This window comes from Gracilinanus agilis, chromosome 2 (genome assembly GCF_016433145.1).
Source record: "Gracilinanus agilis isolate LMUSP501 chromosome 2, AgileGrace, whole genome shotgun sequence".
Lineage (NCBI taxonomy): Eukaryota > Metazoa > Chordata > Mammalia > Didelphimorphia > Didelphidae > Gracilinanus > Gracilinanus agilis.
Genome location: NC_058131.1, coordinates 115,877,427 through 115,894,763, shown reverse-complemented (window position 1 = coordinate 115,894,763; position 17,337 = coordinate 115,877,427). Strand labels below are relative to the sequence as shown.

Sequence of the window (17,337 nt, the reverse complement as noted above, 5' to 3'; positions counted from 1 at the left end):
GCTAACAAATAAGTATTTTAATAATAATAATGCTAATGATATCTAACATTCATATAACACTCTGTGAGCAGGCACTATGCAAAGTGCTTTATTATTTTCATTTGATTCTCACAACAGTCCTGTGAGGCAAGTGCTATTATTATCTCTATTTTATAGGCAAACAGAGGCTAAGGACTCACTCAGGATCACATAGCTAGTCAGTGTCTGATGCCACATTTAAACTCAGGTCTTCCTGACTCCAGACCTGGCACTACTCTACTAGGCCAACTAACTGCCACTATTCAAGCCATAATTCAACTTCAACATTTAAAGGGTATGACTTGAGATGCATGAGGAATTTTCATATGATGAATACTGTGACCTTTCCAGTTCTTGATAGAATTGCTTCCCCCCTCCCACAAAACTGTTACCTGCTGACTAATCCTTAGAAATAAACTTCTCTTATATATGCTAGTCCTCAGACTACTAAGACCCTTAACAAGACTATATTTGTAAGCCTTTCCCGCTTTATAGAACCTGCTGGAATTTTTGCTTTACTAGCATAGCCTTTGAGAACTCACAATTAACCTTAACTCACAATATCTATTGTTATAGAACATTAGGGGAAGAGTTTAAATATAAACAAATCAAGAATGAAATGTTCAAAATATTGGTCTTTAAAATAATTAAGTGAGAACTAGCTTAATGTTTGTTTATATAGTTTAATAACAATGAAATGTAGCTTTATCAAATGTTATAAAATAAAATTTTCGTGAGTTAAAGTCTAGATAGCATACTTATAATGTAGTATCTAATGTAAAAGTGCCAGGTACTATTTCTGCTGGCCATGGTGGTTTACTCTTAAAATTCCCACTTCTGGGGATCCTGAGGCTAGAAGATCTCTTGAGCTTAGGAATTTCTAAGTTCCAGTGGAATTCAGCCAATTAAGAATCTATACTAAGGACAGTATCAAAATAAGCTCTTGATGGAGAACAAGGAATGACAGACAGACCTAATAAGTGGACTAAGGCATGAAATCACTCTTCCAATGTTAGTCTTTATAGCAACAACATAATAGAAGAAAAATAGAACAGAATTATGTACTCAACTTAGAAGACAGAAAATGGCAGGAAGTTTGGGGGAATGGAGAGCTGGTGTGGAAAAGGGGTGAGCTTTGAAAGTGGAAAAGAAAACCGATTCTGAAAGCTATGTGAAAAAACAAACAAGCAATAAAACATAGGATTTGGAATTAGATGAGACAACTAGTCTTAGAACCAGGTGGAATAGGCCTACCCAAGTTAGGTTAAGATATTAACTTAAGGGAAAAATCAAGCCAAATATACCTACTTCCAATTAGGGATTACTTTGAAATTCCTACCTCAGTCAAAAAAAAAGTGTCAGAGGCAAAAAACAAGATTTGAGATAGGTCAGAAATATAATTATACTTTTATACTTCAATAATTATGTATTTCTAAAACAATTTTATTAAGGGAAAAGTTAAAAATATTTCTCCTTGATTTCCTATTAAAGATTTTCATCTCTGATTGTATTTTAATCAAAGGAAGCCTTTTATAAACTAATGTAAAATAAAAAAAACAATACTGAAAAACAATGTTCACAATGAATCTAGTGATATAGATGGAAAGAATAAAATTTAAAAAAAAATTAAAACTGAATACTGTGCAATAATGACTAAGCTTGGCATTGAACAAGAAATATGAAATTCACCTTTCTTCCTCCCTCTTTGCAAAAGTGAGAGACTTTGAGATGGGATATTTAATATAACATCAGATCTAATTGATGATAGTTAATTTTATTGAATTTTTTAAAAAATTCTTTTTTAAAGGGGTCATTTCCTTTAGTAGGAAGAGAGATATAACACAGAATAAATGTTGAAAGGTAAAAACATATTAATACAATGTAAATTAAAAATAAATAGATAATGAGTATTTGAAGGACTGGGGTGAGAAGTGTTATAAGGAAAGTCATCAAGGAAATGCAGGCCTTAAAAAGAAGATGGGTGAGTCTTGTAACAAGTGAAAAGCAAAATACCTTAAGTGTTTTTTGGCATTCAGGAAAACGTAAAATGTTCTAGAGGAAACCTCAAACAACTCAGATAAGTATTTTATGAAGAATTTGTGGGGAAAAAAGAATCAAATGCTTCTTGGAACTCAAACTGAACAGGTACAAAACAAAACTCAGTATCTTTCTCCCAAAACCTATCATGTTCCAGACTTCCATCCTTCTGTTAAGGGCCTCACTATCTTTCTAATCAGCCTGGATTACCATCTTAGAATCATTTCTGACTTTTCACTCACTCACTCTCCTTTGACCTATGCATCCTCCTATCAGCTACCATGTCTTCTTAATTCTATCTCTACAACATCTCTTATATTTGATCTTTCTCACCAATCTAGTTCAGGTCAATGTCTCCTCTCACATAGACTATATAGCAAAAGGTTCCTAACTGGTCTCTCTGCTTCAAGGTTCTTATCCATCCTTCACAAACAGCCAAGCTAATATTCCTAAAATATTGAATAAGGTCTAATGTAATTTCCTTGCTTAATAAACTATAATGGCTCCTCATTACCTCTAATTTGAAATATCAAAGTCTTTTTGGTATGAAAGTCCTTCATAACCTGGTTCCAATCAACTTTTCAAGGCTTATTACACACTACTCCCTTTCATTCCCTTTTCATTGGCACATTACTGGTATTACATCTTTAACGCCTAACTACCAAGTAGGTATGAATCAATACCTGCTCATTTAACCCGGAATTTTATCTCCCACCTCTATACCTTTGCACAAGCTATTCCTCATGTTTGGAATTAACTCTCTTACCTCTCTACCTCTTTGAAGCTCTAGTTTCAGTCTAAATTCAGCTTAAATACATTTCATATAAGCCCATTCTTGATCTCTTCCTTCTGGTGCTACCCTTTCCATCCAATTACTTTGTATAGTTTTGTGTAAATTTCTGTGTTTATATGCTGTTTCTTGTGATAGTAAGAGCTCCTTAAGAACAGGGACCATTAAATTTTTTTGTTGTCTCTCCAGCACGTAGCCTGGCGGTTGGGACACAGGTACTTAATAAACATGATTAGTACAACACATGAGATGACAAGTCATACATGGATGTCAACCTGTACCATTAGTGGGAATAATAATTTTTATGACATTATGATTTAATCAATGTGCTGAAATATAATCATTTGTTAATTGGCCTATTTTCTTGTGGTCTTACTTTCTTACTTTATAATACTTCATTTACATCACTCATATCATATCACTTGCAAATTTTTTATGTTTATTAGTTTTACCAAGAAAGGAGTATTCTATTACATTGATATACCTATTACTGGACATGTAAATTATTATTTTTTAAACCCTTACCTTCCAATACTATGCATTGGTTCTAAGGCAGAAGAATGGTAAGGGCTAGGCAATGGGGGTTAAGTGACTTGCCCAGGTTCACACAGCTAGTAAGTGTATTAGGCCAGATTTGAATTCAGGACTTCTTGTCTCTAGGCCTGGCTCTCAATCTACTAAGTTACCCAGCTGCCTCATAGGTAAGTTATTTCATTATTATAATAACCCCAAATGATCCCTTATAATCCTTTACAGTAAAATCCATTAAAATACCTTTAAGGGATGTGCTGTTTTCAAGAGGAAGGGTATAAAAGCCTACATCCTCTTATTTTGCCACTTCTCTGGTATGTGAGGTAATTAGTTCAGATACAGGAGGTGCTGACAACTAGAAATTGATAGAAATGGTCAAGTCAAGGCTTGGGCTTGATGGTAGAAGAGGAAAATGGTATAGAGGAGTAGTACCTAAGGTTCAAGCCTATGGAGTCATGGATGGTCATATGGTAGAAGAATCAGATGGTTTATGTAAGTAGCATAAAGAACAAAGAATCTCACTGAATAAAGGAAGAATTTCCCATTTTGACTTCTCAAAAATGAAAATAGATTATTTTGTAAACTACTCAGTTTCTCATAACAGGGAACGTTTAAGAAGACACTGAATGATTATCTGCAACACACATTATAAAACTTTCTAAAGTGGTATTTATATAGTGCTTTAAATTTTTAAAAGACTTTATGCATATAATTCTTAAAATAAGCAAATCAAATAGGACCTTCTGCTATTATTTTACAGAAGAAGCTCATATATAGTTTACATTCTATGCCAGTGGTAATATAATAGCTAGTAAGTGCTGAAGGTAGATCTAAAATTTTCAATAGAATGCAGGCTCCAGTTTTGATCTTCATCTTGGCTGCTCCCTTAATTCTATATACCTATTTTGCAAATGAACTTAAGAGTCTTCAGATCTGAATTCTAGTCCTGGCCCTAACATTTCTGACCTTGGATAACTTACTAAATTTCTCTGGGTCCCAGTTTCTTTATCCAGAAAATGAGAGAACTAACCCAGCAGATTACTAAGGTCCCTTCTCAGATCTAGATTTATGACTTTAAATTTATTTTTAATATAAAACAAATGTATATATGTGTGTGTATATATATATATATATATATATATGAAGAATACCAGATGGATCCTTATGTATCTCACAATCCTTTTCTAGAGGAAAATATAGATATACAAAAGTACTTAGGTAACATAATTTCATGTAAATAAATTATATTTCCATAGTTCTTTTAACTATTCAGAGTGTTTTTACAACTATTCTTTCTAGATACTCATAGTATTATTATTACTGGCAACAATACAAGAAAGGTAATATACTATACTAATGACCGATTTCTTTTTAAAAAGAGTCAACAAGCCTTTGAGTGCCTCTATGACCTCTGAGGCAATTCTAGTTCTGAAATACTATGAGTCAATATGTTAAAATGATAAAGAACCAATATTGTACTATAACCAATTACATGTACCAAGTATCACAGGAAATACCCAAAAAACAAAAGATACTTTTCCTGTCCTCAATGAACTTAAGCCTTCATTAGGGAAACAAGATCTCCATAACCATAATAGTTTAAAACAAAACACAAGGGGGCAGTTGGGTAGCTCAGTGTGTTGAAAGTCAGGCCTAAAGATGGGAGGTCCCAAGTTCAAAACTAGCCAAAGACAACACTTCCTAGCTGTGTAACCCTGGGCAAGTCACTTAACTCCCATTGCCTTGCCCTTACCACTCTTCTGCCTTGGAACCAATACACAGTATTGATTCTAAGATGGAAGCTAAGGGTTAAAAAAAAAAAACAAACCCATAGCAACATAAGTAGCATTAAACAATCATAAATATATAGGTACAAAAGAAGATCAAAGTACATAACATGTGTAAATGGATGCACCACTCACTGCCTGTTTCTTTGCAAATTAAGCAAATTCAAAATTGTGATAAATGAGCATAGGCTGAGTGAGGTGGTCCCCTATATCTTCTTTTGCTACCTTTTTTCATCATCTGTTAAGGCAGATCAGTAACCAGAACCAAAACCAAATATTAATACTTACAAATTCATCCATACATTGCCACAAGAAGTAGAAATTTGTTAAATTATCTTACTAGCCAACATTAATTGTTTCAGGCAAGTTTTCATACTTTTCCCCTGTACTCAAGACTTTAACTTGAATTATCACTGACTTATAAAACTATACCAGCAATGTGTCTTTGGAAGCCTAGAGTATGCAGAAAGGTGCCAAAGTTTCTTCTTTGGAAAGGCTACGATAAAGAAAAAACTATACTGAATAGAATGTTTGGTTTTTTTCTGAGAAATTAGAATAAAAGTTTCATAATCATTCCCCCCCATCGAAAAATATTCCTGTAATATGACAAAGCCAACCTGTAATTTTTGCAGCCTTTTCCTCTTGGTTCACTCTGTTCTCTTCATCATCTTCATTGTCTTCTTCAAAGTCATCTAAATTGCCAATGTCAGCCTGCTTCATACTCATCAAACTGGCCAAACTTTGCATGTCTTCATCTCTAAACCAAACATTCAAAACACAATTTATGTCATCAAAATGGTAATGCTATTAATTTTTATTCTTGCTTTTTAAAAAAATCTTTCACTCTCGTCCATAAAATACAAGGTTAACTATTCACTGTTAAGGGAAGTAAAGTGCCATGGAAAAATCAAGCCAATTTAACTTTAAAATTGTATTTCATGAACAAACTATATAGACCTAAAGTGTTTCCTTATCATAGAATCTAGTAGCAGGAAGGGAATCTCAAAGGATCCGTATAAAGGGCTTCCAGAATGAGACAATACACCTACTCAGTCCAGACAGTTCTTTATATTATGTCAAAATCTAATCATCGATCCAAGTTCTTCCCCTATAGAGTTAAGCAGAAAAGTCTATTTCCTCTTATGATAGCCCTTCAATTCTTGGAGGCAGCTATCAGATCCTTTCACTCTAAGCATTCTATTCTATAGTCTACAACATGAATATATAGTTATGAATTATGTAACTTTAGAAAATTTATGTGTCAATTTGTTATTGGAATAAAATAAAGCTAAGAATGAAAATAAATAAATAAATGAAATATTGCCAGTTTTTTCCATTAGTCTTCTTGCCATCTTGATCCTCTTCTGGTGGATGTTTTCTAGCTTTTTAATGTCTTTCCTAAAACATGGTCTCCAGAGTTTAACTTAGTACTCCAAATATGCCCTAACTAGTGTATGTGTATAACAGAACAATGACTTTCCCCCTTCCTTCAGGACACTGTTTTTCTCTAACGGAGTCCAAGATCATAATTTTGGGGGCTGTCATGTCATAATGAAGAATTTTATTGACCTTTTTATTGCTGTTTAGTTGTTTTTAATTGTGTAAGACTTTTTGTGATTTCTCTGGGGGTTTTCTTAGTAGAGATACTGGAGTTGTTTGCTATTCCTTCTCCAGCTCATTTTAAAAATAAGGAAACTGGGGCAAACAGGGTTAAGTGAATTGCCCAGGGTCACTGAGCTATTCAGTATCCGAGCCCAAATTTGAACTCAGGTCTTCTGTCCCCAAATCCAGCACTTAATCCTCAGATCTATTTTTATTGGAATTGTTGGGTAGCTTAACTTCTCCTTAGCTATATTTATAAAACTGTTTTTGAATCCAAATACAGTAATTTTTATTTGTGCCTACTATATTTCATCATATTCTATGTGACCAAACATTTTCTGGATCCAGAATTTGTTTTCCAGTGTATTAGTGCTCACTCTCCAAACTTTCTGTCTTCTGCAAATTTGAGAAGTATGTAATTAATATTATTCTCCCAATCAAAAAATCATTTCCTTTGAAATAGAAAAAAAGAAGCAAAATAAGGGGCCAGTAGTTCTGATTACTTACCACTGACTGTTATTAGTAGCCCAAAGGATAGCAGTCCTATCAAGTTTTTTATTTTTTTTTTTATTTTTCTCTTGCATCCAATATGATTAAAAACATTTTTGGTTGCCGTTAGCATTCATCATTCCTCTAAACTCATTTTAGTTTTGGATGTTCCTGACACAATTCTTATATGACTGTGCTACTGGAAGCAGAGTCAAGATGAAGGAGCAGAAGAAATACTATATCCCAGTTCTGCCTACAAAAGTTCAGGGTGAGATATTTTTCTAGCCCAATACAACTTAGGAGGGTCAGAAGGTGAAGTCTGTAATACCAGAGTAGGTTGGTTTAGAGCACATGTGGTAGTAACACCAGTTATGGGCCATGGAGGTAGTTATAATAGCAGTACGGGGAGCTTTCAGCCCAGAGATGGTAAGGAGATTAGATAACTGGTTAAAGAAAAATAAAAAAAGACAAGTGATCCAGTCTGTTAGCACTGGATGCAAGACACGGAATTCCTCCAATTTGTTATTCCTTTCAGCACAATAATATTCTATCACCATCAGATACCACATTTTATTCAGCTAATCCCCAATTTATGGACTCCTCCTCATTTTCCAGTTTTTTGCTGCTACAAAGAGCGTGGCTATAAATATTTTTGTACATGTCTTTTTCCTTATTATCGCTTTGGGGTACAAACCCATCAGTGATGTGGCTGGATCAAAGGGCAGGCAGTCATTTAAAGCCCTTTGGGCATAATTCCAAACTGCCCTCCAGAATGGTTGGACCAATTCACAATTCCACTAAGAATGTATTAGTGTCCCAATTTTGCCACATCTGCTCCAACATTTATCACTTCCTTTTGCTGCCATATTGGTCAGTCTGCTGGGGTTTGGTAACTCTAATGTCCATTTCTACTTCTAGGATTAAGTTCCAGGGTGGAGAGGATCATTTTCAGTTGCAAGAGATTAGAGGCCCTGAGAAACAATTGCACTTGTGGTCTTAAAGGAGCAGCAGCCCTGAGGAGCAAGAGAGCTTGCAGCTGCAAGGGAACAAGGGTTATTCCTAATTAAAGACCAGAGGGTAGACAAGGAGAGCAATGGCCACACCTCTCCCCTGATCACATCACACTTTGGAACCACTGAAAACTTATAAACACCTGAACTAGAAGTAAAAAAAGCGACACCAAAAAAAAAAACTTGGGTTTAAGACAGCACCTCTCTTTCCCCAGGTGAGCAGAACTTAATAAAATTCAAAATCAAGAAGCAGTCTGAAAAAATGAACAAAAAGCACTCAAAATAAAATAAGAGGAATCTAACCATAGAAACCTACTATGATGATAAGGAAGATCAAGACATAATCTCAGAAGAAGACCACAATGTCAAATCAGCTACAAGCAAAGCCTCAAAGAAAAAATGTGAATTGGACACAAATCAAACAAAAATTTCCAGAAAAGCTAATGAAAGGGAAGGGGGAAGAAGGGAGGTGATGGTGGTGGTGAAAATCAAATAAGAGCAGCAGAGGAAAAACTGAGAAAATAAATGTGATGCAAAATTAGGAAGAGAATTGACAGTTGGATAAAAGAGAAACAAAAAATACTGAAGAAAATAACACTTTAAGAAACAGAATTGGCTAAATAGTAAAAGAAGTATGAAATCTCACTGAAGAAATTAATTTCTTAAGAAGAAGAATTAATAACATTAGTAAAAGAGCCATAAAACATCATTGAAGAAAATAACTCTTTAAGAAGAACTTGTAAAATGGAAAAAGAGGTTAAAAATTTCACCAAAGAAAATAATTTCTTAAAATCTGAATTGGGCAAATGAAAGCTAATGACTCCATAAGACATAAACAATAAAACAAAGATTTTTTAAAGGAAAAAATAGAAGAAAATGTGTATATAAATGGGAAAAACAATTGATCTAGAAAACAGATAAATGTGAAATAATTTGTGAATTATCAGACTACCTGAAAGCCATGAACAAAAACAGTTTAGACATGTTGTGAGGATTATTTAGTTATTAATTTAGTATTAGTGTTGGACCTAGCAGGAAGGGCTGGAGAATTCCAAGATGGAATGAAGAAGCAGGAAGTGTGTTTCTTGCTCACTGAGAGAGACTCCATAGTGGTTGGGGCAAGCAGCAACTAACAACTAGGAGACACCAGATTTACCAGTGATCTTGTGGAAAGACCGTCACCTACTTGTGGGAGATTTTGGTAGAGACTGTTAAATCCCAACCTGAGTTGCAGGTCAACTTGGGCTGGGTCAGCTCCCAGAATCTACCCACCTGGAAGAGTGCAGCTGGTGGTCCGGCAGGAGCAGACTCATCACTGGAGTGAGGCTGAACACTACTGTTGTGAGGATACTCACTCCTGTCCTGCTTTTCCCTGGGCCCTGTTATGCTTAGGTCTTAATTTAGTGTAGTCAAGTCCTTCCCCTGTCCCTGTGGTTTGCCCTTAGCTTGTAAGTGTAGAATCCCAATTCCCATCCTTTATCTTGTAGTCCCTGATTAAAAAATGTTATAAACCTTTGCCTTTTGCCTGCTGGTTCCATAGGCTTTTGCCTAGGTGTGCTGAGTGACTGTTGGAGCCTAACTGCCATTTCCAGTAACTGTAACCTCCTAGTAGTCAAACTTGGTCTCCCTACCTTGTTGGGTCCTGTTCATCTGTCATTCCTGTCTCTCTCAACCCAGTGTGAACCCACAAATAGTAATAGTTAAAATCCCTGGTAACCCTCCATTACAGTCATCATATTTCAAGAATATATTATGAGAAACTGCCCCTGTCTTAGATCCACAGGGCAAAATAGAAATTAAAAAAAAAAAAAAAAGCATTCATTACCTCAAAATGAGAACTGCCAGGAATATTACAGTCAAATTCTAGAGTTCATAGGTCAAAAAGAGAATATTGACAAGCAGCCAGAAAAAGACCATAAAATGGAAGTGGACAGTAGAATGGATTAGAAACCAGAATCCATTATGTTGCATACAAGAAACACATTTGAAACAGAAAGATACAGACAGTGTTAGAATAAGAGACTGGAGCAGAATCTACTATGCTTCATATGAAGGAAAAAGGCAGGAGTAAAAGTTATGATCTCAGACAAAGCAAAAGCAAAATCAGATCTAATCAGAAGAAATAAACATTATCTAATTAGAAGAGATTTTGCTAAAAAGTACCATAGACAATAGTAAACATATATGTAGCAAATGGCATAGCACCCCAAATCTTGAAGGAAGACTAAAGGAATTACAAAAGGAATCTGTAAAATTATGCTGAGGGACCTTTGTTTACCCCTCTCAGACCCAGAAAAATCTAACCATAAAATAAATAAGAAATTAAGGAAATAAATGGAATTTTAGAAGTTAAGACATTATAGACAACCTCTGGAGAATATGAAATGGAAACAGAAAAGAATATTCCTTTTTCTCAGCTATACATGGCATTTCTTAAAAACTGACTGTGTATTAGGACATTAAAAACCTCACAAAGGCAAAATAATAGAAATATTGAATGCATTCTTTTCAGACCAATAAAAATTACATTCAATAAAGGGCCACAGAAGCATAGATTAAACATTAATTAGAAACTAAATATTTAATCCTAAAGAAAGAGTTGGTCAAAGGACAAATTATAGAAACAATTACTAATTTCATTAAAAATAATGACAACATATCAAAATTTATACAATATAACCAAAGCAATACTTATGGGAAAATCAATCTCTAAATGTTTACATCAGTAAAAAACAGAAAAGCAGATTAATGCAACTAAAAATCTATAAAAAGAATAAATTAAAAATAATTAAAAACCAAAATAGAAATCCTGAAAATCAAAGGATTAATAAAAGGGAAAGAGACAACTTAAGAAAACATTGAACATCACTGTACTACTCTTGAACGTATTCTTAGGTATACAGCTTTACTTTTATCTTATATACATATTTAAAATCTGAGTGTTTACATTCCAAGTAAATCCATACTATTCTCTAGAGGCTGGTCTCATTTTCCCAATGCACTAGAATCATGTCTACTCTTGCCTTCAGAATATTAATCTTTTTTTTTAACTTTTTTTTTAAACCCTTAACTTCTGTGTATTGGCTCCTAGGTGGAAGAGTGGTAAGGGTGGGCAATGGGGGTCAAGTGACTTGACCAGGGTGGGTCACAAAGCTGGAAAGTGTCTGAAGCCAGATTTGAACCTAGGACCTCCCATCTCTAGCCCTGACTCTCAATCAACTGAGCTACCAAGCTGCCCCCACAATATTAATGTTGAATGCTTCTGATCACTCTTGGGATAACTTTGCCTACAAAATATTAGACAACTGTTTCCTAATTACTCATTCTCTGATACCTTTGACATCTGCTGTTCCAAAATCTGGCATGCATATCAAGCTATGTTTGGATTTCTTCTTCTCAAGCATGAATTCTATTCTATGTTGGTCATATAATGCCCAAGGCCTACTTCAGCAAATAGTTACTCTGTGTTGGACAGAATAAAATCCAGTGTAGCAATTTTTTTAGAATGTTAATGTCTTGAGAATAAGCATAATTAGACTTTTACATGTTTCCACAATACCTAGCACAGTGCTTTTCACACAATATGTGCATAATAACAACAACAATAATAATAGCTAGCATTTACATTGTACTTTAAGGTTGGCAAAACACTTTACAGATGTAATCTCACTTTTTAAAGATGAAGAAACTGATAGAGAGAGAGGCTGAAGTGATTTGCCCAGGGTGACATACTAAGTAAGAGTTTGAGTCAAAGATTTGAATTCAGGACTTCCTGGCTTAAAGTACAATACTCTATCTGGCTATGTCAGAGGTACTAAAGAAAGAAGATAAGCATAGTCTGATATCAAGCCTGAATTTCTCTCTTTGAAATTATGGCTCAAAATCTACTTAAAGTTTTCAGCATTTATAGGTAGATAAGTTGGAAAACAAAAGAAAAACTAATTTCAACATAGAGAAATAAATTAAGATGATAGTATTTAGAGTTAGGAGTTATTTTCATAGATGTCATCTAGCTTAACCCCTTCATTTTTCAGACAAGAAAACCAATGCTCAGAAAGACAAAATGATTTGCCAAAATTAATAAGCAGGTCTGGAATCTCAGATCTTCTGACTCCAAATCTGGTGTTGTTAAAACAATTAAGAATTTCCTTACAAAATATTATTGTGCTGAAAGGAATGATGAACTGGAGAATTTCTATGTGAACTGGAAAGACCTCCAGGAATTGATGCAGAGTGAAAGGAGCAGAACCAGGAGAACATTGTACACAGAGACTGATACACTGTGGCACAATCAAATGGAATGGACTTTTCTACTAGCAGCAATGCAATTACAAAACTGAGGAACTTATGAGAAAGAACACTATCCATATCCAGAGAAAGAACTGTGGGGGCAGAAAAGCAGAAGAAAAACATATAATCGATCACTTGGTTCAATGGGGATATGATTGGAGTTTTGGTGTTAAAAGATCACTACACTTATATTATGAATTTTAAAAGAATAATTAGAGAAAATAACTACTTATAAACAGACTAAATACTAATCATTATTTTTCTTATCATATGTTTTTCTTACACACTTGTAGAGCTTAAGCAATTCAGGAAACACTTAAAAACATAACCATTTGTCAAGTACTGTTTTCAAGCATGAGGCATGAGAAGTGAGAAGTGTTGGGGGAAGATGATATAAAGCTTAAGTAAGACAAGGTTCCTATACCACATGGAGCTCACAGTCTATTGAAAGCATGAAACACAAACACAGTTAACTGTAATATATGTAATAGTGAATGGATAAATGGATGAGAGAATTACAAAATACTGTGTAAATGGAATTAGCTCAGCCCCCATTCATAGTTAAAACTAGCCACCAGAAATAATGTCATCCCCACCTCCCTTAGTGGGGAGGGGAGATGAATTACCCACTCATGACAAAAAGTAACAAATCAAGAACAAGGGACTGCCCTTTGGGTAGTCCAAAACAGGGTTGAGGCTGCCATTTGTCCACTTGAATTAGAGGTGGAACTCCAGGAAGTGACGAAAGCTGCTATCTTTCAAATATGATGGTAACTTTCTGTTGAGGAGTGGGCCCTTGAACTTGGTCTAGAAGGATCTCTGGTGAGACCTCAGGCAGCTTCCCTCTGAATTGTCATGTGGGTAAGTTAGGCTGACTTCCTTTCGCCTACCTTGGCTTTTCTCTCAGAGAGGCTTCTTTGCCTCTCTAATTGTCAAAGGCCTTGCAGATAATAGCCTTGTTTAATTAACATCTAAATCCTCATCTGGGCCTCTGGCCCAGCAAGAGTTTCTCTCTTCTCTATTTCCCTACCTTCAACCTCCCTAAATGTAAATAAACTTCCGTAAAGCCATCCTGACTTGGGTCTATTTTTTAATTATGTAATCAATCAAAATATGATTGTGTAATTAAGAAAATTAAATTTAATAAAATAAATGAAATGGGTTCAGTTTCATATACATTTGAGAAACTGGACTTGTTTGATCAGAGAAACTTGCTATAATCCCAGTTTCCTCTTTTCCTTCTAATTTTTGGCTACATTCATTTGGTTTATGCAAAAGTTTTTTAATTTCACACAATTAAAAATATCCATTTTATTTCCTTTGATCTTCTCTCTTTTTTGGTCATAAATTCTTTCCTTATGCATAAATCTGGCAGGTAAGATTTTCCACACTCCCCAATTTGCTTAGGGTATCATGTCTAAATCATTTATGTATTTTGACTTTATCTTGGTATATGTTTTGAGATGTTGGTCTATATCATATTCCAAGTCCTCTACTCCTTTAACATGATAACTGCTAAATATTAAGTGATCCTGATTGTGGCTCCATGGTTATTCTTATTCTCTTTGACCTAGGAACTCTGAAATTTGACTAGAATATTCCCGGAAATTTTCATTTGGGGATCTCTTTCAGATGATATTTGGTGGATTCTTTTAATATCTATTTTACTCTCTGATTCTAGGATATCAGGGAAGTTTTCCTTAACAATTTCTTGAAATATAATATCTAGACTCTTTCTTTGATCATTTAATTCTTAAATTATTTTTCCTCAATCTATTTTTCAGTTGGGTTACTTTTCCAATGAGATATTATAGATTTTCTCCTTTGTTTTTCATTCTTTCATCTTTGTTTAACTATTTCTTGATGTCTCATGGAGTCTTTAACTTCCCCTGGCATCAGCATCAACATTGTCACCAAAGGAGGAACTAGTGGGGTTTAAAAGGCAAGTGAGGGAAGGGGAGAGGCCTTCTTACTTCTGCTCTTGAACAGACTGACTCCCTGGGCTGGTACTTAACAAACAATAAAACAGCATAGAGGGGACCATGCTGGGCTGAAACCTGGGACCTGATCCTACCTTAAGTTAGAAAGGATGAGACCTCTCTACCTCTATCAATCTCTCTCTTTCTTTTTATTAATAAATACTTATAAATCTGGTGCTGAGCCTCCAGACCACCTTTTATTTGTTACATAGTTATTTCATAAGCTCCATCTAGAGGTAAAAAGCTTTTCCTTGCAAATGAAAATCCAATATAATGTACCTGTTATTCTAAACTATTGTTCAATGAAGTGATATATTCTTGACCCAAAAGTATTCCTGGAGGTTTTCTAAGCATCTATCACAAGTTGTATGATTATCTATTGTCTTCCTCTATAGTTTTGTTGAGGAAAAGCTAACCTTTCTAAAGAAGTCTAAGGTTGAAATGCTGATAGGCAACCCATAGGTAGTACCATGGATTGAGCACAGAACTTGGGAGTTGGAACCACCGGAGTTTAAATCCAGGCTCATGTAGTTACTACTTATGTGAACCTAGGAAATTATTTCACTTCCATTTGTATCAGTTTTCTCAACCCTAAAATGAAGTCAAAAATAGCACCTACCTCAGAAGGTTGCTCCAAGAATCAAATTAGAAAATATTTGTAAAGCACTTGACATAATGCCTGACACATTATAGTTACTTAATAAATGCTTGTTATCTTGCATTCTCCCTTCCTTTATAGGTCTTTTCCCTCAACTGTATAATGGGAAAAATAAAAGAACTCACACCTCACAAAATTTTGGGGAGAATCAAATGGGTTAACATACATTAAGCATTTTGGAAACTGTAAACTACTATGCAAATTCTAGTTGTTAACAGCAACAACAACAGCATATGGGCTTATACAGGCTTTTATTTGGATACTTTCCAAATTTGTTATTTTTTTGCCAATTTTGCAGGACCACCTTTTACTTGTTACATAACAATCAATGACATACCAGGTCTGAAAGAGTATATCAGGACTGGTATGTCATTGATTGTTTTAAATGTATTCTTCTAATTCATCTTTGATTCCAGGATACCAATAAGTGTCTCAATGTATTAGGCCACAACCTTCTCTTTGTTATCTTTATGCCTGATGTGTCTTCCCTTGAGGACACAAAATTATTTCTATGCATTGCCTTTATCCACTGGTTTATTAATGTGTCCTCCACATAAAATCTTTAAGTCTTAAGTCTTTTATCTTTTTTAAATAATATTAAGAATTTTACATTAAAGATCAATTGATATTTTAATATCATTGTAGAAACCCTAAATGAAGTAAGAAAGTTTTTTAATATGTTTTTGGTGGAACCATATGGTTTAATGTCATCCATGTGTATACAGTTATTAATAAGATATTTTGTTTTGTCACACAATTAACATTTATTAAACATATACTATATACCATGAACTGTGCTAAGCACTAGGTCTACAAATACAAATAAAAATATAGTCCCTGTCCTCAAGGAACTTACATTCTAACGGGGAAAGACAACACAAGAAGAAGTTAAAGGGAGTGGGGGCAGGAACCCATAGGGAAAATATGAAGTAAAAAAAAAAATGAGGAGAAAATTGCCAAATTCCCTTCTTAAATAGAGATTTGGGAACTCATAGTTCTGTCTTCCTGTCAAAGGTACAGTTAGATAGGCAGAGAGTGCTGATGAGATATGAGTATTAAGACTGATTAATTTTATAAGATAATGGAATTTCCTAATGGTGTGGCTCTTGGAACAGGAAAGCATTACAGAAAACTCCAGAGAAGTCCAAAAGCAAAAGGTTAGACTTTTTTCAGAATGACAGATGTAAGAAGTCATTCTAGTTAGGAAAGTTTATAATGGATTTTAAGACTAAGCATAACTATAATGGGATAAAACTTTCCCTAAAAAATGCCAAATGTTTCATATCAGTTGATTTTGTCACTATTACATTAGAGGTGTATTTAAATAGAAAATAATTTTCCATGTGAGTATTCAATACTATAGCAGTATCACTATTTATCAGTTCTACTTTATATATTTGCAGTTCACGAATCAGCCAGGAGTACTGAAAATGAATTGAAGGTTGGGTATTAATAAAGAGACTACAAAGGTTATGGTACTTTTGATATTTGCACACCCCCATAATATCTGATTCAATAAGTTTCTCTTTGATATATAGTCCTAGAACTTTTTAGAACAATTCTTTTTGTTCTACAATATTGTCATAGGTCATAGGAATATAGGATTATAGAGGTAGAGCTAGAAAAGATTTCAATTTAAAGAATCCTGTCATTAGAAAGAGGAGAAATCTGAAGTCCAGGAAGGGAAAGTGCTTGTAGAGGTCACACAGATAATTAGCATCGTAAATGGGATTTGAAAATAGGTCTTCTGACTTGGAGTTTCTCTTTCCACTGTTAATGACAGATTTTTAAAAATGACAAAAAGTTGCTTTGTTACAATAAATAATAACAAAGGCTTTGCATAAAATATACAATCTTGTAATTATCTTATATTTTAGCAGTAACTGGTATTCAAATCTCTCATATATATATATATGTAGATTTAGATCATGCCTTCTGTTAAGAAAGAAAGGTAAGATATGAGTGGCAGCTGGGTCACTCAGTGGATTGAGAGTCAGGCCCAGAGACAGGAGGTCCTAGGTTCAGATCTGGCCTCAGAACTGTCCTAACTCTGTGACCCTGGGCAAGTCACTTAATTCCCACTGCTTAGCCTTTACTATTCTTCTGCTGAGGGAGGGAAGGAGGGAGGGAAGGAGGGAGGGAGGGA

General features: G+C 34.6%; 1 protein-coding gene across 8 annotated transcripts in view; it reads right to left on the bottom strand.

Annotated features, from left to right (window-relative positions):
- The window catches only part of EHBP1 (EH domain binding protein 1), a 403,219-nt gene that overhangs the window by 235,156 nt on the left and 150,726 nt on the right, over positions 1–17,337 (bottom strand). For all 8 annotated transcript variants that reach the window (XM_044663370.1, XM_044663373.1, XM_044663371.1 and 5 more), the window contains exon 6: positions 5,781–5,920. In XM_044663370.1, the coding sequence (XP_044519305.1) occupies positions 5,781–5,920 (140 nt within the window). The remainder of the gene's footprint in view (positions 1–5,780; positions 5,921–17,337) is intronic.